The sequence below is a fragment of the Zosterops lateralis genome (genome assembly GCF_965231275.1).
Source record: "Zosterops lateralis genome assembly, chromosome: 8".
In the NCBI taxonomy this organism is placed as follows: domain Eukaryota; kingdom Metazoa; phylum Chordata; class Aves; order Passeriformes; family Zosteropidae; genus Zosterops; species Zosterops lateralis.
The window spans coordinates 13,025,974-13,053,483 of NC_139768.1; the positions used below are offsets into that span (position 1 = coordinate 13,025,974).

A 27,510-nucleotide genomic window follows, 5' to 3' on the forward strand; every position below is an offset into this window, starting at 1 on the left:
GTGATGCAACTTCTAACTGTGAGAACACAGAGTTCTGCATTTTATAAACAATAATTAACTACTGCTGACTGTGCCGGCCGTGAGAAGCCTGCAATGCTGATCACATCTTGCAGCACTCACCAGGGCAGCAAAGAAAGGAGAAGTACCAACTTTGAATTCTGCCACGTTGCCCTTTCCAACTTGCAAATGAACTGATAATTTAACTGATACGATGCCTAAGTGGGTGAGCTTTAAATTAGTCATAAATGAAGACAGACACTGGTGGGCTGGCACTTACTGCTGGTTTTGTTATTCTGCATGATTCCTTCCTCTGCCATCTCTTGAAAACACATTCTCTTGAATATGAGCATGGGCCAAATTTTGACTTTATGCCCAGAAGTGAACTTTACCTGTGTTATACAGGTATCCAAGTGTGTCCAAATGAACATGAAATAGCACTTGAGTACCTGATGTTTAGTTGACAAGATTGTTGTGGTTTATGAGTGATGATACTTGCAAAATAGAGGCCAAGAATGAGCAGTTGCAAGTGTCCCAGAAGTGTTTTATAATTGGACTGTGTGGAGGCGAGGGCAGCATGGAGAAATAGATCAGAATACAGTGCAGCATTTTCCTAAAGGCACACTTGTTTTGGTAATGCAAAGACAAAAGTCAGTTTTGCTGTTAAGTGAGGCAGCTCTGATTCAGAAGAAAGGCAGGAATTGGAATGCGTCATTTTCTGGGAGTTGATGTATTTTTAATGTCTTCCCTCTCTGGCTACAGCAGAGATCATGACAAATTCAACTGACTTTTTTCAAGCTCTGTTCTTGCAAAAGCAGATTTTAACATCTGCGTTAGCTTTTCCCTTGGCTTACCATTACAAATTTCTACTTGAAGGCTTTATTTCTCAGATGCTGGGCTGTGATTGATAATTAAATCTCTGTAAGTGCAGTATGAGTCACAAGAAACAGGGTCAGAATACATAAATGTGTATCTGGAGAGCACAGTATTTACTCAGAGAGAGCTAACATTGAAACAGCAGCAAAAAGCACACGAGTTAACCACATGATCCGCTTGGGCCGCTACACTGAGCAGTATTCCCATTTTCTCAATGGAGTATCTAAGCACCCAGCCTGCATAAACTGGGAAATGTAATTACCCTGATGTCTGGGAAATCTCTGGCAGGCACAGCCTTGGCACAGAGAGCACAGCATAGCCCTGCAAAGGCCCCTGGAACTGGAGTGTATTGGAGACATGGCCAGCATGTTCTGATAGCTCAGCTATTTCTGAGCCTCTCACTGAACTGCAGAGTAGTTCACTTTGCTGCATCCCTGGAACAGCCATTTGGCAGGATGCAGTGTATCCTTCCCTTCTCCCCTGCAGCTTTGGCACCTGAGGCTGAATTTATAGGTTTGAAGTTTCTGCTCTCTGGATCAACTTCCCTCATCTGAAAAGGGAAATTTTAGTACGTGGAATTCCTCTTACAACTTAGCAAATCCTGGTCTGAATTTTACTTTAAAAGAAAATACTGAAGGTCATAATCTGTAAGAGTTTGTGATTGCTGATTACTTCATAAATTGTCAGACACCCAACTCCAAGTTAGCTATCCACATGACTGGGCTAAGAAAAGAACATAGGACTTTTATATATATGTTTGGTAGCCTTAAAGAAGGATAGCCTAACAAATTTCCTAAACCCATGTGTGCTCGTTTGTGTAGATGCAAGGCTGGTTGAGTACAACTTGAGAAGTTAAGTTGCAAGTTTGGATCCCAGTGTCTACAAGAAGTTAATAAAAATTTCTTAACCTTAGCAATGAACAACTTTCTCTCGTCTTCTCGCCTATCTACTGCAGCATATGCACAGTGTAAGCATAGTGCATTTAGCTGTTGCCCAAGGAAAAAAGATACAGAGGAGCTAGGCACAGACCTTCTACTCTTTATGTTAAATTAAAGGTACCTGTTAGAAGAAAATTAAGGTTTTGTTGTTATTGCATAAAGCTTATGAATGGAGAGGACTTGGCATTATGAGCACCATGCTTGTTCCAACCAACAGAGCTCATCTCAGGGCTCACTCCAGCAGAGCTCTGCCTGTGCACACACACAGAGCAGATGAAGAGCATCTCCTTTTGAGTGACATCCAAGATCACAGAATTGTCAGTGTGAAGTTAGAGCTCTGTTGCCCTGCTGCTTATGGTCCTCCCAGGAGGGGAGTGGCATTCCTGTACTGGAGAGGGTAGTGCTGTCAGTCTCACACCAAAGGAAGCTTTCCCTTGCTGGGCAGAATCCCTGAGTCTGGCCTGGCTGCTAGAAATCAACTAAATCCTGATTGCTGAACAGGGAGTTGGCCTTAAAAACAGACAGTGGAACTGAACAGATACTTCCAAACCTGCTGTAGAGCAGAATACTGGAGAACTAGTGAAGCTACTAGAAGATACGGAGACAACTGAAAGGGCTTCTGACACAAATTCAAAGGTCATGTCTTTTTATAGACCACTGAAAGAATTTAGATGGATTATCACCTCTGTAAAATCCTTATATTCAAAGAACTGTCCTTGAAAGCAATTCACTTAAATGTGATTTTAAAAATATTTTTAAAAATATTTTTTAAAAAATCTAAAGCATCTTTCTGCCTGGTTTAAAGAAAGAACTCCATCTTCCAAGCTTTTGATTACAAAGCAACTTAGCACAAGTCAGTTACTGCTGTGATCCTTAAAATCTTTAAAGCTTGCCCTATGCCAAAGCTCTATTAACAATGCACACCAAGCGAGATTTAACACTACATTATTTACCATTTGTAAGCAAGTTAATAAAAGCTTTGGTATGTGAGTATGTTTTCATCTTAGAAGGTTTCCACAGTTTCTAATATGGCTTAAAAGTGCCATACTTCTGCTTGAACTAAGGCTTAATTGGAAATGTGTGCTCTGCCTTACAACCTACAGAACCATGAGACAGTAAGAAAGCTGGGGATACCACTAACGAGAAATGTAAGCATTTTTCTTTAAATCTGGTAATCATAAGGTAAAATATAAGATTTTTAATGATAATGGACTAAAGCAAAAGATTCAACTTGAACTAATTCAAGTTAAACTAAATCACTACGTATACCTTGGATGTTCAGTGTAATTTTGCTTTCAGCAAGCTTGGGAAAAAAACTTCCAAAAGCATTAGGGAGAAGGATAAAAAAAACAACCTAGAAATCTGCAGTTTGCAGAAAGCAAGTAGCTTCCTGCCTAAGTGAATTCCAAAGATAATATGCATGGAGAAAGACAGACTTATTAGACTGAATTCTTAGTTAAACTAAGTACAACAGACACAGCAGAAGGTGTGTTTAAGTAGACCTGGTGCATGTTTGCAAAAAATACTTCTCCATTTAGTTTTACGCAGAATTTCAAGCAGTCCTTAAGTTTGGTTGAAAAGCAGCATTATGTGTACAGTTGTTTCAAAGTCATTCCTTTCAGCCCAGAATGCAGTCACCCAGTCAGAGGTACATTAGCAAGCTCTGAATCAGGAACTACATTAATTTGGAGGTTTGGTTTTGGTGACTATTAAGTGGTTTTTTTGATGCTATTAAACGATGAGAGAGACTAGTTTAATTCAGTGCAAATTACACACAACACATCGAGCCTTGAGTATGAGCCAGTGGAGCAGGTTGCCCAGAGAAGTTATAGATGCCCCATCCCTGAAGTGTTCAAGACCAGGTTAAACAGATCTTGAAGCAATGTGATGTAGTGGAAGCTGTCCCTGCCCAGGGAAGAGCTTTGGAAATGGATGATTTTTTAGGGTTGCTTCCAACCCAAAGCATTCTGAGCCCTTGCATGGTTCTACTCAGTTCCTGTTTATTTGGGCCTCCACCTGCAGTCAATCAAGGCTTAGGCTGTATCCTCATTAACAAGTAACAACCTGTACTAGGGGCAGAGCTGGAGAGCAAAATGGTTGGTGCTGAGAATCTGACATATTTGAAAGTTCCATTTCAGCCTAGAAATAAAGAAACTTTCCTATTCCAGTCCAGACCTTGGTCTAGGTCCAGCTGAATACCCATTAAAGAGATCAAATGCAGTTAGATCAAATGCATTCTAAGAACTATTTCTTGCTGGAGTTTTGCTGTAAGTGAATGCAGTTTGTGCACTGAGGACACTGCACAAACAAGCCAGATCTTGGCAAATGCTCTGCTAGTTTGAAAAGCATAGAAGAGCTCTCTGTTAAATATTAAGGTAACAAAACCCCATTTTTTATATAGTTGGTGCAGTACTCCTGTTGGTTTACATTTCAAAGCATTAATTCACAGAACACTTAAAATCAGTCTGTACATACAAGTAATCTTGAAATAATTATTCTAGGTTCTGCCTTCCCCTGTTTTTCAGGTGCAGGAGTCTTCTTGATGTGATATCCAAGAGAGCCATCGCTAAAATTATTATGGTTGCATAGCAACCTCAATGTGATAAATAACTGGCTTAAAACAGTCCTATGCTGTCTATTTCTTTCACAACAGGACCCAAACAGCTTTGTACCACTGCACCTAATAAAACTCTTGAAGAAAAACATATGCAATTTTTACCACTAAAGAAGTTTCTTTATTCAAATATCTCATTATTTCTAGGCACTATCACCAAATTACTGCACCAAATTATCTTCAAGTACGCATTATTCCAGCACTGTAACTTCTCTGCAAACACCACCAAGCCCCATCTTGTCTCCCCTGCTTGGATCATTGCTGAAAGCACAACAGAAATAGTCTGAAGGCGGAAATTAACCAAGGTAATACTCGTAATCCAGCTGTAATTTCCAAAAGCATAAGGTTTTTTATGCAGCCAGATAAGCATTCCCTACAGAAACAAAACTAAACACAGACAAACTCAACATACAACTTATACATTCCCAGTTTGTTTTATTTTCATGGAATGCTAATTTAGTTACAATCTGGCAGTTCAGAACTACTGAAATGTGACATTAATTCATCTCCAATGCTGTAGAACTGTCTTGATTTATATAGTTTTAAAACAATCTTATTTTACAATAGTTGAGGTCTCTGGTGGTTTTTAAGCTCTGATGCTTAAGCACACAGCAAGCTACAAACCTTAGGTTTTATATTTATACATATATTCTGTGTATTCAGACAACTGCTGTAAGTTATCTATAATTTAATATTTATAAAAAGTGCATATACTGGTACATATGCACATCTAGAAACACACTTTTACTACTGCCTCCCTTTTTTATAAAAAGCTGCATAACATACAGCCATATTATTCTCACTCACTGCTATTAAAGTCTCTTACTATCTTTGTTACACAATTTAAACTATTCAATTACCTCAAACTGAATGTAGGTATTCCTATGTATATTTTCTCCTAAAGAAAAGAAGTCCTCCCTATTCTTTTAAGAAGCTTTAAATCATGCATCAGTTTAGTACACAGTCACTTTTAGCATGGATTTTAGAATCCTAGACAGTGTAAAATCTACTTCTGGAAAATGTCTGTCTGTATATTTAATTTCTTCTTTTAGTTACAAAAAATATATAGGATTGAAACATATGGAATACATGCATCTCTCAAAGTGGCTATATTCTAGCCTTATAGATAAATTAAAAAAGTACACCCCTGCTAACAGGATGCAAACATGGCCTCAAATAGGCCATTACCTGTATTTAATAGAGCTCATTACATTAAAAAGTTCAAGTCAGCTGTTCTCACAAGATGGTGTCAAAAGACTGAAGAGCGTGATATATTTATAGTCAATATACAAAGGTGGGTGCACAGGCCTAGTGCCATTCCATTATTCAATACTTCCAAGGCTTCTAGGCTTTGCCTCTGGTGATAAGTCCTGAAATGATCTGAATGAAAGCTTAAGTTGAAAATTGCTTTTTTAGTACACCATAAAAGCAAGTTCTGTTTAAAAGAAAAATGTACACTGAACAACCTAAAGTACTCACTGAAACAACTGTACAAAACTATTATAGATACAGAAAGAAATAATGGTGGACTTAACTGCAAACACAAGTAACACTTGTTAACAAATGTAAAAACCTGCTTTTTTAAAATTCTTTTACCAAGTAAGAATTTGCAGCTGTTCAGAACAAGTAAAATTCAAACCACCTCACAATGTTTACATTTAAAGTTTTTATACAGTGCAAACGTTTAAGACAGAATAACTTCCCAGTGAAACAGCTGACACTACTTTGTGCCAGTCTTTCGAAGATTCTTCTTTCAGTAAGTCTATTTACACATTAAGCTAAAGGTTCACTCTATACGCTTTGAAGTTTGCTGAATATCAGCAGAAAAACACGTGAACTAGCAGCAGTTGTATTACAAATATGTGATGGTTACTTTAATGAATGCATAAAGTTTTCAAGACTGTATTCAGTGTCATACTGCTCTTGATCCCATAGTTCTCCAAGGTTTTCGAGTACTGATTTCATTGATGCTTTCCCAGAAGAGGAAGAGGTAGAGGTATCTGCTTTTTCAGTTTTGCCATCCTTCACAAAAGAAAAAGATTCCTGTTAATATACAGAATAATGTTTCCAAGAATTTAACAAATTCTTTCAGGGAAATATCTCTTCCTCCTGTTGTTCAGAGAGCTGTCTACTCTTCATCAGTCCAACTTAAGCGTTTGTGTGATTAAATTTTACATTTCAAAGCAAAGCTTTTCCTTAAGCTGACTATTTTTGGTAGGTATATGTAAAAATTTTTCTTTACCTTGTCAAGAGTGAACAGATCAAGAAGCTGCTCTGTTCCCATGCTTTGCAGGCTTGCATTTTCTTGGCTGATCACTGTATTTGCAATATTCATTTTGAACTTTTGAAGACCCATGATCTTCTCTTCCAGAGTTCCCCTGGTTATCAGGCGATACACATTAACGACACGTTTCTGAAAGAAAAAAAATCGCACTTAGCTAGAAAGTATTATCTTAGGTATTCAGGAAAGCATAAGCTGTTAGTGTTTATCATGGACAGTCTAGAAGCAGTTTGGCTTGGAGTTACCCTTCAGTAACTACTCAGTCTGACAGGCATCAGATGGAAAGCATGAGACTATGCTGCTATACAGTAGAGGCATCTTCAGTTGCCTCTGTCCTCTGGAAGAATTCACTGTTTCTTTATAGCTCTAGGGGAAGACTACCAGCAGTCATTCCTGCCCTGTTCAAGCACCAGAGAAGGAAAACCTTGTGGGCTGTCCCCTCAGTCCTCAGTCATCTCTTCCTCCACCAAAGGGTGATTCTTCTCTGGCCCCTCCCTAGCAGCTTTACCAAGATTTACCAAGTTGGGGGTGGAATAAGGAGGTACTCACTTCAGCAGCTGGCTTATTTGCAAGAAGTAACTATGAATAGAAGCTTGGTAGAAACCTACAGATGTCACTTTGTTATACATTACAAACTCTCTCAAGCACTGAGAGTGTTCAGCAGAGAAAAGCCACCCTCTTATGGGGAATGAAGAGGTTTTCACCTGCCCAATGCGATGTGCCCGATCCATGGCTTGCAGGTCTCTCATGGGGTTCCAGTCATGTTCCACAAATACAACTGTGTCAGCCCCTGTCAAGTTAAGCCCCAGTCCACCAACGTGAGTGGTGAGCAAAAGAACATCTATAGATGGGTCATTATTAAACCTGCATGCAAGAAGAAGTAAAGTATGGTAAGTTTAATTTAAATCAAGAATTTATGAACCTCATTTGCTTTGAGAAAGACAAAAACCCCAATTTTGCACTATATAAATAATACAGTTCATTGAAGTTGACCTCATAGTGGCTATGAAGGGGTAAGGCATACCGGGAAACAATGGAATGTCTCTGCCCAGCAGGGATGCTGCCATCGAGTCGTAAGTAAGTAACTGAAGGTAACTGAGGTCTGAGAAGGTCGTGCTCCACTATATCCAGCATACTCTTCAGCTGACAGAAGATCAGCACTCTGTGCTGGGCCACAACAGCTTCTGTACCACTTTCTGAAGATCCACCATTCCCCAAACCACAGTCTAGCAGCAGCTTTAAGTAAAAGAACATTAAAGTGTGTCATTAAAATGACTGTAGATCTCATGTGAACACTGATATTTGTTGATTATCAGAAGTAGGAATGAGAGAAACAAATTGCAGAAGGAAATATCTAAATGACAGTCACTTAAATAACAAGAAGGCAAAGTCTGGCTTCCCTGTCAAACTATGAAAATCTTAAGAGTCATTAAAAAAATACCCCACATTTTGTTCACTTAAATTCTATTGTAAGTAAAGCTATGCAATGCAATCTAACTTTATCAAGGAAGTAGTCTCCTGTGTAATAAAAATGAAAAAAAATCTGCAACAAGAGGGACAAGAATAAAACAAAGTAAGATTTTTCATATGCCAACAAGTTACATAGACATCATTGCTATGAAGATTGTGTTCCCCCTCCCTCTTGAATTATTAGGGAAAATAGGGCATATCCCTGAAACCCCCTTGCATTCTTCTTCATTTGCTACTTAATTTTATCTGGAAGAGTTTCCATATTGATGAAATCTTAAATATAACACCCTAAACTCTAACAGCAGTAGAGACATTTGGGGAATTTAAGGCACAACACATGTCCACTTACTTGTTTTAAAGCAGACAGCTTAGGTGCATGTTGGATATCCCGGAGGGAAGAATTCTGAGCTGCAAGCTGCTCTGTAATTCTCTTGTACTCTGGATGTTGGGTTGTGAGCACTAAAGCTGGATGGTTGCAGAGCTTCCGTAAGTACTGCAATGCCTTTCATTATTCAAGAAATGAAGTTCAAAGAAATAATGAGCAAGAACACAGTTACAGAAAAAGGATTAACAGAATTGATTGTAAGTAGGGGGGGTCACTCGGCCATATTCTACAATCTGGACTTTATGGTCTATTTTCATCAAAGTTGCACATTTAAAACCTGCATTTAAAATTGTATCCTGACACTGTCACACTCATTGTGATCTCAGTCCCTTCTTTCAGGAAAAAAATGCAAGGATTACCATTTCCCACACTTTGATCTGAGTCTACAATAGAGGAAATGGGTTTGGGAGCAGTGTGAGAATAATTGTTTCAAATTAACCAAGAGTTAATCTGCAATTCTCTTAGATCATGAACCTTCATAAATTCAGATCTACCCTTTAAGGAAACATTTTATCCATGTTTTAGAATCTTAATGTTGAAGTGTAACAGCTGATGCAATCAGAATTACTTTCCTCATTCTGAGGTTTTGCTCCCTCAGTACTCAGTTTTTACAAGATCCACATAACAGCTCTACACCAACTGAGCAGCTCGCATTAGAATACAAGGCAGTGTTATGCTTCATAAGATGCAAAACCATAATTTAAACATAATAGCTATACATCACATTCCAGCCATAAATACGCTTAGATCTTATGATCACAAATGTTTAAGTTTACTATTTTGATTTTCATTTTTTACTAAACCTATAAATACAGTTACCAAAGACGTACGTACTAAGTAATTAAAATTACTGAAAAGAACATTACCTGAAATACATGACCTGTAGATTTAAGCTTTGGTTTTTCAGTTTCTTCATTTAGTGAAATTGAAGAAACTGTTTCATCAATATCACATTTGGCACGAGACTTGGCAAAATCTTCATAAAGCTGAACCTGCAGACCAGACAAGAGAATGAGAGAGTTTTTTTCCTGGCAGAAGACAGACAGTCCTATTCAGAGTTCAGTTTCAGGTTAAAATTCTGAATTATCATTCATCAAGAAAGCTATTTCATATAACACAAGATAACATTAACACAAGATAAACATTAACAACAGAATCTCTTGCCATTTGTTTTCTTTCTACTTGGAAATTGTTAATGAAAAACAATCTGCATATGCCTACATGTTGTTCTTGAACAATGCCCAAAATTAAGCTCAAGAAATACTCCATTACTACACAGGACTGGAATTAGTGTTTTAAACACAAAATTATTTTAGTACATTCAGAGAATGTCAGGGTTGGTATCAGACTGACACAGGAATACAGAATTCGTGCCTTCATGTGGTCTTAACTGTGCTGAAAAATAAACTTTCAGCCACTTTTTAAGCGTACCTGTAGAGGACTGAGAATACAGTAATAATCTTGAATAATTTTGGGTGGAAGATCTTGCAGCACATCCTCTTTCATTCTCCTTAGCAGGAATGGCAGGACTTGGCGGTGCAGAGCTTCCATTGCAAGTACCCCTAGTGAGGGCAACAGCACCAGTGTTTTAGAAGAAAAACATTTTCTCCAAAACATTCAGCTTCCCCTCAATCTCTGATGTTAGAACTAGCCACGCTTTTTCTTTTCATTAGCAGTTCTCATTTAAAAGGCTAAAACAAAACCCCAAAGATTAAACATTTGATCCTCACCAGCCTCTTGCTCTCGACTGGAGCTTCGGGCATCTCTGCTTGCCAGGATTGGTTTGCCGTAGCGAGCTGCAAATTGGCGTTCAGTGCCCAAGAATCCTGGCATTAGGAAGTCAAACAATGACCACAACTCTAAGACGTTGTTCTGAACATAAAAGAAACATTTAAATTATTTACAGAAATAATAAGTTGTTGCAAGGTATGAGAAAAATCTTCCATACATATTTAAAACCCTCCAAACCTCATGCTACATACAACCCAGTCCCAGGGTTCTGGAGCTTGGTGGCTCCTTCGTCCGAGTTACAGAAATACCTCTGCATGCACTTGAATGTACAAATGGACTTCCCACTGTGTCCAGTGCCTCGAGCCACACCCAGAGTTCTGGTTAACAAAACCCAGGACACACCATGGGTCTAGTCTTGAGTGAGACAGATACTGCACAGGTGAGTCATTAGGACAAAGCTCAAAATCTGGAGATCTCAGAATTGAGCTTCCTGCTAATTTTACTTGAGGCATAGGGAAATGGTCTCTTCCCTGCCTGACATTTAGAGAGGAAGTGGTAGAAAAAGTCTTGCTGCCAACTTTTGAACCTCACTAATACCATAAAACCTGTATTCACTCCCCCATACACAGGTATACCAGGAAAGGGAAAAGATGCCATTTTGAGCATTTAGAAGTGAAAAGCTGTTTTGCAATGTATACTTCGAACAAGATGGTTGTTAGAAGGTACAATAAAACTGAGTGCAAGATAGACCTATCTTGTTTGTTTTCTACTATTCATCCAGAATAGAAAATCAGTTACCTGGATTGGTGTCCCAGAAAGAATTATCCTGTAATTAGCAGTCAGCTGTTTAACTGCTTTTGACAGCTTTGTTTTTCCATTTTTTATTACATGGCCTTCATCAAGAATGCAGTAATTAAACTTAATATTTCTAGAAAAGAAGAACACAGACTTAAGTAACCTTTAAAATTCTAAGCTATTAAAAACCTCAGAAAACAAGCCAATTCTCACCTGAAGAAGTCAATGTCATTTCTGACAACATCATATGAGGCCACTATGAGATTGTGTCTTTTCACCTGGTGTTGCAACCTTAAGGAAAAAAATGAGGAGTTAATTAAAATGTTCCTTACACGTTATTATTTCAGTCGTTAAAGATACCATCACAAGTGTTCCCATGTTCCCACAAACTGTGCTTTAATAGTAGTAGTAAATTGAAAAATTCCATGTGGAGTATTTTACTCTAAACCAGTTATAAATACAAGATGGGTTACCTTGCTCTCTCAGTAGGAGGTCCTGTATAGTGCAATGGATTAAGATATTCTTTTGAGCAAAATTTGCCCACTTCATCCACCCAGTGTCCTGTGAGTGTAGGAGGACACACCACCAAGGAGGGAAGAGGAACACTATCCACCAGTTTTGTTCTTGCATATTCCTGAGCCCTTTAAGAGTATAAAATAGAGTTTAAAAAAAAAAATGGTTTTCACAGAAGAGTTGAGGTGGGAAGGGCCCTGTGGATGCCCCCTGGTCCAAACCCACTATCCAAGCACAGCCACCAACAGTCACAGTTTCCAAGGAATATGCCCAAATTCATTATCACCCAAGACCAACCATCAAAGTCTAAGACAGAATGTTGTTTAAGCTTACCTGAGGCAATGATCACCTGCAAGAATGCAAATGGATTGTAAAGTTTTTCCTAAGCCCATGTCATCACAAAGAATTCCATGAAGTTTGTATTTATTGAGAAATGCCAGCCAGTTCACTCCATCCTGAAATCAGAAAAGAAGAAGAGTGCCACAAGGAGAAACTGGCTTTTTGCTAGTTGAGCTTCAGTTCAAACATCCATATGCTCAATGACCCAGCACTGCCAAACTAGGAGCTGGTTTCCCACAAGTGCATCCATAACAACCCATTCACTAAAAGTGGGGGGAATTAAGGGAAAAACAAACCCATATGGTACAGTGAGGCCTGGCTTTGCAGTGGTGGGCTGCCACAGTCAGTTAGCCAGGCACAGCCCACTGGACATTCCCGCACAAAAAGGCAAAATCCAGAAAGAGGAAAAAATATAATTAGAACAGTATAAGAAGCATGCATTACTTGATTTGTTCTTCCTTATCCAGAGTCCAAGATACACACTGAGCAACTGAAACCAATACACTCAAAAAATCCACAAGAAAAATCCCACTACCCAAACAACTACTATTCCATGAAATCATCTCAGACTGGAACTTTTAAAATAAAAGTATAAGCTGTTACCTGCTGGTATTTTCTGAGCTCTGCTTTGATTGGTACTGGAATTTCATAGTTTTCCAGTTTTTTCCCATCCAGTAACTGTTCCAGAAAGTGCCTTTCTTTAGCCTTCATTCTGATCAATTCTTCCGACATGTTTGGTGGGTCTGGTATACCAGCCTAGGGTAACGTTTTTAAAGCAGTCATGTCAGGGCAACAGGACTTCAATGCCAACAGAGAAGAAGAAATTAAGCCTCATACTCACTCAGACATTTTCTACATACAGTGAAAATTTGCAGTCTTCTCAACTGTATGAATCTAAACTCAGGATTTCAATACTATATTTAGCTACACTTGTTTGATTACTTGCAGGTCAACATATGCAGTGTTTTAAGCTGCAAGGACAAATCCTGCCCCAAAAGGATGCATTTGAAAAGACTGATTGAAAATTCTGGTCATGCTGCTGAGATTCTACAAAGACTGAGCTATTCTACCTCTAATCAGAGTTTATCTGGCTGGCTAGAGAATCCTATGACACCCACTCCTCTCGACCCACAAGCTACCATCCAAAGTTGGATGGATTTTTCTCCTACTTAGCAGGATTACATCTAAAGTGATACTGAAATCCATCGGATGAATTCAAGCAGCTGGGAACTGTTGGGAGAAAAAAACCCCAAAACAACTGAACCTCTGTTTTTAACAGCAGACCTTTACTTCCTAGGACTCCCCATACCAGTCCAGAAGCCCAAAGGAGGTATTTGGGAGCCAAGTATGCTCATTCTTGCTTGCTAGTAACATACAGTAGCAGCAGAGGCACTGCTCTTTTCCCACCATCACATCTGTCATCCCATTTTTCTGGGCCTTCTCCATCTTTAGTCAGCTTTCCTTCAAAACCCAACTTACTAATCACTTACAGAGGGCTCCTGGCTAAAAAAAACCCTCTATCAAATAATTCCACCATGTATGTGGTTAGTAAGGAAGAGGGACATTAGTAGTACCCCATATGATATTTAAGTACATACATACGCAGAGGCAGCAGCCTCCTTGTTCAATGCTCTGCCTACTCTCCCTTTTAGAAGAACTTATCTGCAGTATGAACACTAGGCCAGGTCATTTGGTTCAAGTAGGTTGTCAACTTGCAGCAGGATGCTTATCAATGCAAGTTTGATCAAGATGAACCACTTATCTTACAATCCTTCTCTCAGTCATACTTTCATTTTTTAGAGTTGCAGGAATAATCAATTTGAGCAATAAAGATGCAGGAAACAGAGCATAGTTAAGTTGCCCCAACTCACTTAATGCTATTTATTTATTGTTAAATAAAATAGTGTTCCATGACAACACAAGTATTTTCTCCATTAATTTGCTTTACATATTTAATATAGTTCAATATCTGATACTGAACTTCCTTAACCAGAAAGGGAAATTTTAAGGCACTTCTTCCATAACTATGGAAAAGAAATATAAAGTGATCGTGCATATGCATGCAATTAATAAAACAAGTACAGTATAAGAGATTCTCACTAAAATTTATTAAAATAGCTTTAACTCCCCCCAAGCCCTAAGCTATGAGTATTCCACAGGACTGTGTTTAAGATATGTATGAAAAAGGGCCCTGGTGCAAATGGCACTGCAATGAACATGCTAGAAATTAAGTTCTTTAAAATCTTTAAACTTGTTCAACATCTCAGTGTAAGCACACAAAGTATGTGCTCCTGTTAAGCCAGATTGCTAGTTATCAGATTCTAAGTTTCTATTATGCTAAATTGAAAAGTGAAATAATAAAAACCATTAAGCTGACAATTGTTTTTCATTTTTGCTGTGGAAATTCTCAACTGTCTTCTATTACCATCTGGTGGTCACATTAAGTTACATAGAAGCATTGTAGTCCTTGATGCACATCAGAAGTTGTCTGAGGTAGGCAAGTTGTAGCAGGAGTGAAAGACTGAAGCAGATCTGTACTGATTAGACACTACTGCATCACAATACACAGTATTTTGCCTAAATGTGTAGGGTGATGCTTTTTGATTTTAAGAACTAGTAATAAGTCATCCTACTTATCACCACACTATTTCTATTAATGTTATTTTTGATTTTTCTTTGTATTGCTTTTGTACATTTCTCTTGACAACATACTCAGCAACACACACGCCTAAGGAGAATGCACATAGAACTCCTAAAACTTTTAAATCCAAACTAAAAAGCAGCATTACGCACAAAATTAATAAATCTACCATTTAATTTTGTGTATACAGCTGAAATGAGTTTCTTATAAAGAGAAATTTTATTTTAACATTAAATTAGAGAAATGCTAACACAAGGTCCAATTTTGCTTATTTTACATATAAAGGTTGGGTCTTCTGTTATCTGATTTGGACTCCTATAAAACCAGTTACTCATTCAGGATTCAATAAGCCAGAAGCCTGGACTTTGCAGCTAGTGAAATAGTGGACACAGGACAGTTCACATACTCCATATACTTACAGCTTGAGCTTACCTCAAGAGGCATCAGTCTAATCAGTGTGGCAAAGCACTGAGTAGCCATAAAACGTACACTGTTTGTCTGATCACTCATTCTACCCAGAACTGGAACCACTAGAAGAACAATGTATGGAACAATACCAACATCCAGCTGCTCCATTACACCTGGAGTGGCTGTTAAGGAAACAGTTTGTAACAGTTCAGGTTTGTCTGACAAATAAATACCCAGGAGATTTCACTCTCAGTAAGTGTCATTAATGGTTACACTCAGGTGAATGAGATTTCTAGTGACAAAACAATGCAGAAGTAGTGAAATCTGATCTGCCCAATTACATCTGGCCAGCAAAGAGTGTGGTTTGAGAGACTGAATTACCTGAATTATCTACATCACTTGGTAGATAAAATAAGGGCAATGGAAATGAAAGCTTCTTCTGTTTCTTTCCACAGGAGAAAAAACAGCTTAGTATTTTATTTCTTTCCTCCTCCCATTTTTTTCAGGCAACCATTTTTGTTCACCCAAATGAAGCAACAGTAAAGAAGCATTTACGTTTTCAAATACACAAGCAAGGATACATGCAAGTGCTTCAATTGCACCTTCTTGTTTGGTGTTGTCATCTATTGCTCCCAGCCAGGGTAGGACTTTCTCTAGAAAGATATTCATTGTTTCCATGGTTGCTATTTTGCTCATAACACCCACACAACGGGAAGCCATGTGTCTCACAGCAGTACTGGGATGTTGAAGGCACATGTAAAGATGAGGCAAATGCTGTATTAACTGAATGAAAGAAAAAGGTGTGGGGAGTAAAGGTTAATACAAATTAAAAACAAACTGGTGACTTTTTTGAACTACTGAGTTTTTTGAAGTAATTTAAGAATGCTTAAAATGACTCCTTTGCAAAATATAATTGCTTAGAACTAAAAAATTATTTCAGAAGAAAAAGGCAATTTGAACTTTGAATGCATGTTACTCCCCAGAGATAAAATTCAGAGTAACAAAATATTTAGCATTTCAGTCAAAATCAAAATTAATGAAGCGCTTAATTAGCAATGATGTGTTTCACACTAAAATACAGTACCCAGAACGTCTTATCAAACAAGAAGAATTATTTCTTAAACACAGCTACACAGATTTAAGAATTCCTTCCAGCTAACAGATTTGTCCTAGACTCATTCCCTTTGAGTTTAAGCAGATTAATTACTCATGTTGGGAATCTCAATAATTCTGTATGACAAGGAGGACATCCAGAAGGAAATCTGCATTGCCCCAGCAGGGTATACATGTGTGCCTTTGGTGTATTTATGTGTTTTCTTTCTAATCAGTGTGTATATATGCTTTTGTATTGATACATAAACAGTCAGATCATTCCTAGTGTGAAAGTCCCTAACTACCAGCTTTGATGAACCAAGCTCAGCCTCTGTGACTTTCTATGAATTTTTTTTTAACTGCATACAGTATCAGCACCGCCAAAACCAATCTACACAATAACTACATACCACATTTATGTGGACATATATAAAATGCACAAATTAAAAAAGTCTTTCCATGGCATATGTTAAATGCACTAAAAATGACTTCAGTATTTTATTAAACTAAGTAAGAAGAAATTCCACATGATTCTTCTCCATCTGCTCAGAATTCTATAGTCCTTCATCATACCCATCCTTTCCAGACTTCTGGCCTACTTATTCCTTGCATGAGAGCCTCCTCACATATTTCTGTCATCCTGTTGCCCTTCTCTGTGTCTCTTCCAGAGCTACTATACTTACTCTGAAATAGAGTACTGCAGATAGGCTAGTACTGAAAATTGTCTTAGATGGAGGCATAAGGATGACTTTTTTGTTCTGTTTCTTTCTTAACTTTTTTTTTAACCAGTACTTTACTGGTATTTTCACAGAATTATTCCAACTCCAGGATTCTCTCCCAAGTTCAGAAAAAGAAACCATCTTTTAAATGATCAAATCTAGCCTACTTGTAGGCAGACTGAGGTCTCCACAGTTCTTGTATTCCCCACACAAGGCAGCCCTTCTGAAAACCTTCAGCCTGGTACAGAGTAGTCAGGCAATAAAATGATTTTAGTAGTACCATTTTTGCCCCCAATCTGGCCACACAAACTGCACGTCAGTTTGTGCATTATACTCAATTTCAGTCAGCCACACAGTGCTGCCTAACTACATTTTTATCTGTACTTTCATAACAAACAAAAGGCATCATATTACCAGTCTGTTCTCCAGGTTTAGGAAATACAGAATTAGAATAAAGCAGAGCAGAGATACTGATTCCGATGTAACACAACAGTAAAAATATTATCATAACTCAAATGTTGGACACAATGTTGTTTGGGACCTCATCCAAAAAAGGGTAGGCCAAGGCTAAATTTTTGATAGCTGTTTGCTTTTATGGTTTGTTCTACGACCTGCATAAATGACAGAATTTAACATCCTACAGAATACAGAGGAGAAAGCAGCTTTGAAACAGAACATCTTGACTGCTGAAGGGTATGCCTTCAGTTTAATCAAGACTAGGACAGAGGACTGGAGAACAGGCAGGCTAGTGAGTGACTAAAACACCATTTGAGCAAAAACAGAAAAACATCTAAAAAGAACAAAACCAAAGACTTAAACCACTAGCAATAAAGAAGAGACTGAAGTGTTTCAAGCAAAAGCTGATTACCAGAGGATGTAGTTGAGTATCCATTGAAGCTGCTGTTGTTTCAAAAACCTGCAAGGAATTCACCAGCTCCTGGGCTGGAGCATCTCCTTTCTCCAGTAACAACTTTCGGTCTGGTACAAATAGAAAAGGTGCTCAGTTTAAGACTGACATACTGGCTCCAGCCTGCCACCCCTCCCAGATTAAATCAGAAGTGTAATTACCGAAATTATTTATGTGAATGTTGTTCCTTAACGAACCAACCATAGCATCCCAGAGATGTGGCAATCCTGTTGCCATTTCAGCACCAAAATGTTTAGCTATAGTAGATAAGGCAAATTCAGCTCCTCTTCTCTGTACAACATAAGGTTTCTGAGCCTAGAATTAAACAATTCAAAGTAGCAAAGTAAGATATATTAAATAATTATTTCCAAGGGTGACCTCTCACTACATAGGCATTCAAATTTGATTCTGTTTATAACATACCTACAACACATTCACCAATAGGTTTTTCCCAAGTTAATTACTTTATTCTTTATACATGTAAAAACCAAAAATATTTTATAGCCAATTATTTAAAGCCTATAAATTTGAGATTTGGCCTTCGCTGGTACTGGTCCATTTCAACAAGATGTTTCCAGAACCTCCGATACTGTCAATACAGTGATACCAAGAACACATTAGAAAACTTATACTTGATTTGTTGTTTACCCTCCTCTCTTGCTCCCACCCTCTTTGGCAAGCAGAGTTAACAAAAATCACTAATAATTAAGAACAAAATCCACAACATTGTTTAGGAGTTCACAGTCCTGTCTAGAATCTTATTAAAACATGTGGAAGCTGGAAATTAGTCAAAGGGAAGAGTTAAGGACATCACATGTGAAATCACACAGACAAGCTACTTCACACAGTCATATTTCAATTGCTGGTTTTAATGCTTCAGAGGCATCCAGCACAAATTGAGGTGGACCAACACTAACATGGGCAGGACACAGTTCATGTCCTCTTGTGTTTGTTCCACACTATGTGGAAATCCATCTGCATTAACTTATATTGATATTCATATTCTACAGTAATTATAACATTTCAGGAGTTATTAATGTTATTGATGACAAGCATTTAAAACATCAAACATAAGCTGCTTACATCACAAAACTTCCTGTTTTGTGATGCAAAACCCCTGCCATCCAATACAATACAATGGTATCAACTCCAGTGAACTTCAAGTAATGGAAAGGAGGGATGGATGTCAAGTTGCAAATTCAAGCTTTTGAAATGTACCTCATCAAGTTCTGTAGGAATGCTTCCACTGCTGCCTGTGGGGAGATCTGCAATAGGGGCTTTTGGAGCTTTTGGAGTAGGACCTCGCCGACTTGTAATGGCAAAAGCAGCTTTCTGATGTCTGTACAGTGTAATTATTCCCCTGTGCTTAGTAACTGTGTGCTGCATCCCATCTTTATCAGAGTTGGGCCCTAAAAGAAAAGGGAGAACAGCTGACAACACTTTAAGCTGCAGTTTAACACACAGGGGGAAGTGAGAGCTACCTACAAGTCATCTGCTGATTCTGCTTTAAAAAAATCCATAATTTTTTCTACCCTTGAGGACAATGACACTTCAGTACGGAGAAGAGTTACTGTGCTAGGAGCACATTAAAGACTTGGAATGAAAGTTAAGTGTTCAAACTGCCAGAAATTGTAGTTCAGCAAGAAGCACAGGTAACACGTCAATCAAATATAAAACATTTATACAATTTTATTTCATTAAAAGCACATTATGTTCTAAAGTTTCAACCAATTCGTGTTCTGTGTCCTTTAGAACAGTTCAATACTTCTGTCACGATACAATGAAAGATGCCATTAGTATCTTTGGATTTGTTGGTATTTTTTACTTAAGAGCTTTTATTTTCAATCAGATATAATGTTTTTCTACTCTGAGATTAAAGAGGATGCATTCAGTAAGAAAGAGTAAAACATACAATCGAACCTTAAAGCAGATTAGAATCTTTGAGAATATTAAGATCTTAATTGGGTTAATCTGGGTTGTTCATTCAACGCATACATTTTCAATAATGGACAGCCATTTAAAGAATCCATGACCACTGCATGCATGGGATCATTTTATTAATTTTGAACACTGTCCTCATCTTTTTATCTTGTAACTAGCCTATGGAATGTAACACAAGTCACACATTTTTGACAGGCTACTTTAATTTCCATTTTTACTCAGTAACATTTGTAAGTGAAATGTGATCATAGCTGGATAGTAACTGAACAAGAATCAATACCTGGAAATTGGAATTGCAGTATTTCATATATATATATTTAGCTATAAACCAATATACATTAGTTGCACACAGTTTAAAATACCTAAATGAAATCATTATTAATGAATACTCAGATGCTGGCATTTTAAAAATCAATGAAAACAAGCCTCATTCAAATACTCATTTCAATAGTTCAGAAATAAGCATGGACATTAAGAATCCTGGCAGTCTTAGATATCATACCTTTTGAGTTTTCATGGCTACCCTGAGGCTGTGCAGGACATGCTGCCAGTGGGGTAAGATGTGGATCCACACACAGGGAGTTGCAGAGATTTTTTATGATCTTTGAGTTGGGGCAAGGAGATCTTGTTGTACACTGCTGAAGTAACTTTGCTATACATGATGCCACATAGTTTTGTACTAGTGTATTCTCTTCTTTTTTGATAGCTTCCATTAAGGGTTTTATAACAGGATTGAGTTTTTCTGGAAGTTGCTGCAAGTTCACAACAGCACACGCAGCAAAGGTATGGACTCGCAGATGCAACACTTGCCATTCTTGATTTGTTTCTGTAACAGTCATTTGGACTTGCTGCCTTTTACTGTCCAACTGCTGCAGAACTTTAGGATTCAAAGTAAAGGATGATGTCACCTCATTGAAAACAGAAGTAACCTAAGAGAAAGGAAAAAACAATTACAAATCTGCTTCACTGAGTACAAAACGGGATATCCTCATGGTGCAACATGAGTCACTTGACCACATATCACCATCCCTACTTTCCCAGTAAATAACAGGAAATGCTCCAAAATGTAGTTTCTGGGGATCCTGAACTGCACATCAAAGAGAAAATCAGGTATATCAAACATTTAAAGTCTAGGTTCTCAAAGCTACAAGAGCAGTTTATATACTCCTACAAATTTAGATTGTCCCATATATGTCAGTTCTACCCAGATATTCTGGAAATATGTAAGCATGTGACAGATTAGCAAAGCAGAATATGAATACAAGAATCCAGGAAGGATGTGCAAGCTCCTGTGCACGAACAAGTTGTTTCTCAGCTGATTTTCTTTTGAGGAAAGAGACTGGGATAAAAGTCTAAGTAAAAAGCACAACAAAGTAGTTTCAGAACCTTCCATAACCTTTCCCACTCACAACTAGTTGACTATTGTTGCTTAAATCTTTCACTGGAAAAAGATTAAAAGCAGATTAAAAGGTCAGGGGCAACAGGGGAGAAGGTCTAGAATTTACATAGTCTATTTACAAGTCTTCCAACAATGGTTTTGAAGCCTGCTTTGTTTTCTTGTGTGTAGATTTCAATAGTGAATCCACACCCAGGATCAGAACACTCAATTTTATTCTCCCATTAAGTATGTACCTTGCACTGCACTTGATTTTTGTCAGACTGTAAACACACCTCAAGGGAAACAGTTCAGAATCTTTACACACTTTTTCATGAGATATGCAAAGGTCACCACATTATTTTTGCAAGTTACTGTCCATGTAATAATCATGCTGAAGGCGTATTTCAAGACAACAGATTTGGAGGAAAGGCAGGCATGCCTCTACTTACCAGCTCATTAGCTTGATCTATTGTAAATACACTGCAGTTTACTCTGTTTCCAATGTCAATGTGTGCATCAGCTAGCAATGAGATGAGTTGTTTACATTCATTTTGCATTCGTGTAAAAGGAACAGCAATTTCATCGTAATAGAGATGTTCAGAAAGGACACCGAGCAAACGAGGTTGAACACAAATAGCCACAGTTGTACACTCCTGTAATAGAAAAACACAATTTGCATTTCTGAATAATCACAATTTCTTTTGTTCAGTCTTGGGCAGCTCAATCTAGCTAAAAAATCCAGTTTCCAGAAGGACTATCAACATTTCTAACCCAGAATATTAAAGATAAAGGATTAGGAACAAAAAGTCTGCCACTAGAAAAGACAGTGAATAGAGAAAAGACAGTCACCTTAAAAGGAACCATTGACCTTAGATAAAAGGCATCTTGAGAATAGATCTATTGGTAGAAAAAATGTGAGCATATTTACTGATTCATAGTTCTGACAGCTGGCATTTATCTACTGAGTCCTGTATTCCTCCACTGTCTAACGATCAAGATTTTGGTATTTACACGTATAAACACAATTTTAGCTTACCTACTGAAATCTTATTTCAAGCTAAGTACCACACAACAAGCAGTGGATTGAGATAGTAAGTAAAATTTATTTTTGCTGCAGAAACATCCTACCTTTTGCAAGGCTGCCCACTCACAGATTACTAACGCAACACTAATCCTCTGCAAGGCAGATTTAGAATTCAAGTGGAAGAGCAGTAGCTGAGCTAATGATTCAGCTGGCTTTATTTCTTGAGTAACAGTATTTACACCTGGGTCACAAATGCAGCAACAAAGTGCTCCCAGCAACCTGACAAAACAAAAAAGAACAGTCACTTCAATGTTATAATTACTCTGCAATCAATGATTCGAAATGAAGATGCCAAAATAGTAATTAGATTTTGGCAAAAGCACTATATATTATGAAAAAAATACATTGCTTTTAAGTATTTTTTCATATTTCCTGTAAACTGACTTTGCTGCCATCATCCGAGCGCGCATGACAACGTAATCCCTGGTTGCTGGATCTTCTGCAATGCTGTCTGCCCCAGCAATGTATTCCTGAATCACCTCCTTATTCTGGGTTTGACCTTGACGCTGTTTAGCACTTGCTTTTTCCTGTGGAATAAAGGAAAGGTTGAAAGTGTGTTTGTAATGAAGAGATGAATTCATATTCCATAACACAAATAATCACCACACCATGAAAAAGTTGGACTAAAAGCACTTCTTGGGCAACAGATTTCTTAAAGTAGTCAATACTTGTGGATCATCTCTACGCTAATAGTATTCTGTAGTGCAGTTAGATGTATGCTACATTCCTTCACTATAATATAAAGGTTAATTAACACTTGACATACAGCTGATAAACAGAGAGGAAAAAGGAAATCTCTCTCAGCATGTTTTCAGAACACTACACAGCAGAACTTTAATTCTCATGGATAACCTGACAAGAATCCTTTTGCTCTACACAGACTTGAGGCTTGTAAGACAGTTTACATTTAGAACTGTAGAAAGGCACCACTACCCCCCTCTAACATCCTTAGAATGTGTTTGATATACAGCTAAACAATTTCCTGCTTTCCTCAGAACAGTCAGTGAGGCCACATTTCACTTACTTTGGACCTGGTTTTTACTTCTAGCAACATGTTTAAGTCAATGGGCAAATGAGATGGCTGCATCATTAAGCAGAGCCAGGCTCCCATCCATGGACAAGCAGCTGCAACAACATACTGTACAGATGCCTTGTTTAACAGCTCCAGCCACACCTTGGGAAAGAACCACAGTAGAAATCATGACAAATTTGTACATGGTCTACATAAGATCATACACATGCTGAGAAACTGCAGGAACACTCATTTGCTCTATAGTAAAGCATCACACAGGGAAATTGCAAAGTATTTCACATGAGCACACTTCTTCATCTGCACAAAAGTACAGAGGATTTAAAAGAGCAGGATACAAGCACTAAAGCTAGGTGGTGAGTCACACAAATACCTTGTGAATAAGATCCAGAATTTCTTGGTTGCTTTCTAAGATACAAAACTGAAATATGTGCCTCAACATATCTTGCAGAATTGGAGTCAGCCATGTTGAAGAACTCTGAAACAAGGATATCATATGACCAAGCACATTCCAATATGCATCACAGTAAGACACTAATAACTCTAATTCTTACCTGGTCCTGGGTAGACAACAGTGTGAATAATGTTTCCAGTGCTGCTTTTCGCACAGAAGATATCGTGTGATGCAAGAACGGCCACACACGTGGGACCAAAACTGTCAGGGATTGCTGAATGCTACAGGACAGGGAGATAGAGAGGCAGTGTCAGGGATAAAAACACACACAGAGCTAAGTTTAATTTGTTATATTCTCTTTTTAACCAAAAGAAAGCTTTAAGGAAGGAAAGCATTCCATATACTCAGTGATATTAAGTGAAGGATCAAGTTACTACAACTTATACACTTAAGACAGTTTGAGTTGGTATCTTTTTCTCAGGAAAATAGTGGTTTGGGTTTTTTTAACTGGTATCGAGAACCAGTCAATTCAAGCATATATTTTTACCATGTTTTCTTCCCAGATTATACTTTAGGATTTGTTCAACTGTTAAAAAAAATGAGGGTCTGCCTCTCTTCCAAAGTTGCTATTAAGCAGTTATGACTTTACAAATAATTAAAAACAAGCTTGCATCTTTTTAGCATGAACTATCAGCTGATGCAAGTACTACATGCTGAATTAAAGACAACATTAGTAATAAAACTTCATTCTTTATTCTGGATTTGGGCAACCCCAGCTTCAGCAGTGCCAATCATACAGGATGAGAAAAATCAAATGTGTACAACATCTACCTTAAGTGCAGATACTCTGAGTTTACCACGTGTATTATAAAAAAATTAACATACTAAGACGCAAGTTCCTTTAATTTGCCAGAGTCCCAAAGAGATAGAAACTAGGCAGTCACAGAATTACTGGTTGTACTATTTACATTTGTAACTTATTTCAGAGCTGTTCCAATAGCAAAGTTCTGCAGGTTCATGAACGTGTATTAATGCACACAAGTTTGGTCTTGTTTGGAGTTTGCCTGTTTCTTGTTAACAAACAAGATGTTTGTGGGCAAGACCACCATGTGAGTGGAGCAAATATCCTTTACTAAAACACCCAAGATGAATGGAGAGACAGAAAAGGGAAAAAAGTCACATATAAACCATGTCTAGTACACTCTTAATTCCTCTGCTGTATTTCATGAACGTAACGAAAATAGAAACACTGTCATAACCTTCACTTTATGGAAAAACCAGTGTAGAAATAAAATACTGAGTTAAATTAATCATCTCCCTGGTATGTGGATTTGAAAGAAACTGGTGATTCCAATTTGACAATAAGTGGACACAGACCTGTAATTCAGAAGCAATACTAATTGAAAAGTTACCTGCATTTGCGGACCTGAGGGTAAGTCAGAAGGGATGAAAGAAGGATCATGATACTGTTTGTGGAAGCTGTCAAGTCATCCAACTCCAGAAGTGCATCCCACAAGGTATTAAGAATAAAAGGCACCTACACAAATAAGCACAGGAGGTTTATCATTAAAAAAACCCCAAACAAACCAATGATGCCTGTAAGTATTGTTTTCTTCACTTAGACCAAAAGTGAACTTAAAACAGTTCAGTCACCTTCTGAGATTGAAGCTGGACCAGGCTTTCCACTACTGGTACTAAAGATGCTGCAGCAACAGCTCGGACATCATCATCCAGATCTTGCAGACCATCAATTATTGCAGGCAACACTTTAGGCAATAAAGTGTTGATCATGTCCTGCCAAAAAGATCAAAAGCATTTTTAAACTGATAAAGCTTATATAGGTACAACCAACTAAGATGTGCTGTGTATGTGTGAATGAACCTGACTGTTTCAAAGGGATGGTACAGGTCCAAGATGGTAATCTAAATATTTTAAGTTACCATTCATGAAATTAAACATAGGTTACAAATTTAATAGAACAGCTTAGTTTTGGTACACACAAAGCTCACTGTCTGCAGAATACCACCAAAGACAGCTTAAACTTCTTGTAACGCTCTGCTCTGTTACTTCACATACAAGAGTATCACCAAAACCAGACAGGCATATCCTCTATTTATAACATTTTCTGCAAGCACTATATACTTGCAGCATGGATATAAAAGTGCAGTCACACATCTCAACCCACAGGACTGCAGTGCAAGCAAGCTTGCTTTATCACACCCATCTACTGTTCAGCCACATCCTCTACTTTGAGCAGAGATTTTTGATCCAAAGTTCTCTACAATTTGTCATGAGGGTTATTACCTGACGCACTGCCAAAGCATACTTTATTCCTAGGAGACCACCATGTCTCACTTCCCACTGTTCCTGTGTAAGCAGCTTCAGGAGAACATCCACAGTTTTATGAACACCAGTCTCATTCATGTGCTTCAATACTACTCCCAAAGTCTGAGCACAAGTCTCACGTACTGGTGCCACTACCTAGGAAAAAGTAAATGATAGAACAGGTACTTCTGTAGAAAATTTGACTTAAAGAGATGACCAAACTGCTATACAAAAAGGGTGAAGTTTACGTATCAGCTACATTTAATAAGCATCTGTGAGCATTTATAACAGGTATATGCAGTAGCACTACACACGGCACAGCCAAGCTGCTGCAGTGTTACCTCCTGCAGAAACCTGATCTGTTCATGCAATGTAACTTAAACTTACTTCATCTGAAACAAAGTCTCCAAATCTGTCTAGTGCAAACACACAAAGAAGTCTAATAACCAAGTCTTCTAGCCACTCCTGATGCTGCTGAATCATCTGTAAGAGAAGTTGAACACTTTGACTACATTTATTCATAAAGCATTTCTGATATGCTTACTTTAGCTAAAATCTGTAAAAGATATGACAACAAATGTTCATATTGACTCAATATAATTCTCTTGCAGAGACAGTCCAGGCCAAGTAGTCAGCACTAATTCAACTCACCTGGATTACTATAAACATCATAACCTAGTTGTTTTCTTCTCAAAAAGCACAGTACCTTTATCAAAAGGCTAGTGTCCTGCTTTCAGCTGGGACAGAGGTGGGTTTTCTTTCTCAGTAGCTGGTACAGTGCTGTGTTCTGGAGTCAGTGTAAGAATAATGGTGATACCACACTGATGTTCTGGTCACTGCTACATTATGCTAACCCTAAGCCAAAGACTTTGAATGTCTCATTCTCTGCCAGTGAGGAGGTACACAAAAAGCAGAGAGGAAGCATAGCTGGGATAGGTGACAAAGGGACATTCCACACCACAGAATGTCATGCCCAGTATATAAACTGAGGGAGGTACCCAGAAGAGGCTGAGTGGTGCCTGGGGCCAGGCTGGGCTTTGATCAGAGGGTGGTAAGCAATTATATTGTGCAGCACTTGGTGGTCTTAGGTTTTAATTCTCTCTCCCCTTTTCATTACTGTTACTAAAATTAGTACTATTATTACAATATTTTACTTAGTTTCAATTACAAAACTGTTGTTTTCTCAACTGATGAATTTTATTTCTTTCCTGATGGTCCCCAAACCCTAACCCTCCCCATACCATCAGAGAGGGGAGTGAGAAAGAGGCTTTGTGATGCTTTGTTGCCTGCTGAAGCTAAAACACAACAGCTTGAGAATATCTTGTAAGGTGGACAATTTATTCCTACACAGCACACAAAGTCAAGTCATTCAGATAGTCTATACTGACTAACAGCAACACATCCTAGGTAAGTCAGTTAATATGCTGGAAGCATATTTACAAGTAAACAAACTCTAAAGCAGTACCTCAATGTGGGAGACCCAGTGAAAGGAACTTTCTTTTCAGTTCCATCTCCTCCAGATTTATCAAAGCTTATCTTGAAGCTCCAGCCTCTGCTAGATACCAGTAACTCTAATTTTCTATCTCAGAGCAGAAGCCCCATAAAAACAACTGCTCAGGCATCATCCTTTTCATCTCCACTATGTGCCTACT

The 27,510-nt window shown here is 38.0% G+C and overlaps 1 protein-coding gene across 2 annotated transcripts in view; it reads right to left on the reverse strand.

Annotated features, from left to right (window-relative positions):
* Positions 1-4,834: 4,834 nt before the first annotated feature.
* Positions 4,835-27,510, reverse strand: part of BTAF1 (B-TFIID TATA-box binding protein associated factor 1) — a 43,448-nt gene continuing 20,772 nt past the window's right edge. Inside the window, exons 10-38 of one of the 2 annotated variants that reach the window (XM_083866789.1) lie at positions 26,246-26,341; positions 25,838-26,014; positions 25,187-25,327; positions 24,946-25,070; positions 23,694-23,814; positions 23,513-23,617; positions 23,134-23,283; positions 22,494-22,636; positions 22,154-22,328; positions 21,475-21,678; positions 20,150-20,576; positions 18,925-19,115; positions 17,868-18,021; positions 17,668-17,777; positions 15,570-15,771; positions 15,013-15,161; positions 12,543-12,695; positions 11,934-12,055; positions 11,561-11,728; positions 11,301-11,378; positions 11,091-11,220; positions 10,292-10,433; positions 9,993-10,123; positions 9,428-9,553; positions 8,526-8,678; positions 7,731-7,942; positions 7,411-7,570; positions 6,668-6,838; positions 4,835-6,447 (exon numbers count right to left, since the gene is read on the reverse strand). In XM_083866789.1, coding sequence (XP_083722915.1) covers positions 6,295-6,447; positions 6,668-6,838; positions 7,411-7,570; positions 7,731-7,942; positions 8,526-8,678; positions 9,428-9,553; positions 9,993-10,123; positions 10,292-10,433; positions 11,091-11,220; positions 11,301-11,378; positions 11,561-11,728; positions 11,934-12,055; positions 12,543-12,695; positions 15,013-15,161; positions 15,570-15,771; positions 17,668-17,777; positions 17,868-18,021; positions 18,925-19,115; positions 20,150-20,576; positions 21,475-21,678; positions 22,154-22,328; positions 22,494-22,636; positions 23,134-23,283; positions 23,513-23,617; positions 23,694-23,814; positions 24,946-25,070; positions 25,187-25,327; positions 25,838-26,014; positions 26,246-26,341 — 4,569 coding nt within the window. In that variant the 3' untranslated portion in view covers positions 4,835-6,294. Of the gene's footprint in view, positions 6,448-6,667; positions 6,839-7,410; positions 7,571-7,730; positions 7,943-8,525; positions 8,679-9,427; positions 9,554-9,992; positions 10,124-10,291; positions 10,434-11,090; positions 11,221-11,300; positions 11,379-11,560; positions 11,729-11,933; positions 12,056-12,542; positions 12,696-15,012; positions 15,162-15,569; positions 15,772-17,667; positions 17,778-17,867; positions 18,022-18,924; positions 19,137-20,149; positions 20,577-21,474; positions 21,679-22,153; positions 22,329-22,493; positions 22,637-23,133; positions 23,284-23,512; positions 23,618-23,693; positions 23,815-24,945; positions 25,071-25,186; positions 25,328-25,837; positions 26,015-26,245; positions 26,342-27,510 lie in introns of both variants that reach the window. The other variant, XM_083866788.1, reaches the window with a different exon arrangement.